We start from the raw sequence: 651 nt of genomic DNA, 5'->3' as shown, positions 1-651 counted from the left end.
GGTAAGAGGGTAACGAGAAGATAATCATGATGGAATAACGCGTGAATAAGGGAGAGGAATAAGGGGCAATTGGGGACAAGGATGTGAAAACCTTTCTGTAATCACAGATATGATTTGCATGAAACATACACAGCATCAGGCGAGTATTATTCAAGAAGTTATTTTGTATATCATTCTCAAAATTAATATCATTTGAAAACGAACAACATCAATCAACTCTAGTTTTTAAATATATTTGAATTAGGAATTAGTTTTTGAAATAAGAAGTGGAGGAATACAGTTAAGATATTTTTTAGCGTAATGAGATCATAAAGTTGAGCGGAGAATGAGACAAGAGACTCAGAATTACACGACTTATGGATTTAATGAGTAGGCTATCCTGTCAACTTTAGTTAAGCAAATAGCATTCACCTGAAGGAAACTTCATTTAATGATATTTCATCTTCCCAGGTGGGGGCGTGGGCAGCTTCGTGGTCGGCAACCTGTTCCACAGCTTAGGAGGCAAAACAGCTTTCCTTATAACTGGCCTGTTCTGTGGTGGGTTTGGCGTAGTTTTCCACATTGTGCGTATGCTTCTGTTGTCACACGGAGCCACCTATAAAGCAGTGAAAACCGTGGAGGATCGTTAATGTTCAATTACATGATCATTTT

At 38.1% G+C, this 651-nt stretch overlaps 1 protein-coding gene across 1 annotated transcript in view; it reads left to right on the top strand.

The window, feature by feature from the left end:
- LOC119590577 (major facilitator superfamily domain-containing protein 6-like) overlaps window positions 1–651 on the top strand; it is a gene marked incomplete in the record, with an annotated part of 16,369 nt that overhangs the window by 15,497 nt on the left and 221 nt on the right. Inside the window, 1 exon segment of the mRNA XM_037939251.1 lies at window positions 451–651. Coding sequence (XP_037795179.1) covers window positions 451–629 — 179 coding nt within the window.

Source organism: Penaeus monodon, chromosome 27 (genome assembly GCF_015228065.2).
Source record: "Penaeus monodon isolate SGIC_2016 chromosome 27, NSTDA_Pmon_1, whole genome shotgun sequence".
Lineage (NCBI taxonomy): Eukaryota > Metazoa > Arthropoda > Malacostraca > Decapoda > Penaeidae > Penaeus > Penaeus monodon.
Note: the sequence above shows the minus strand (reverse complement) of the source record. Positions and strands in the feature narration are given on the sequence as shown.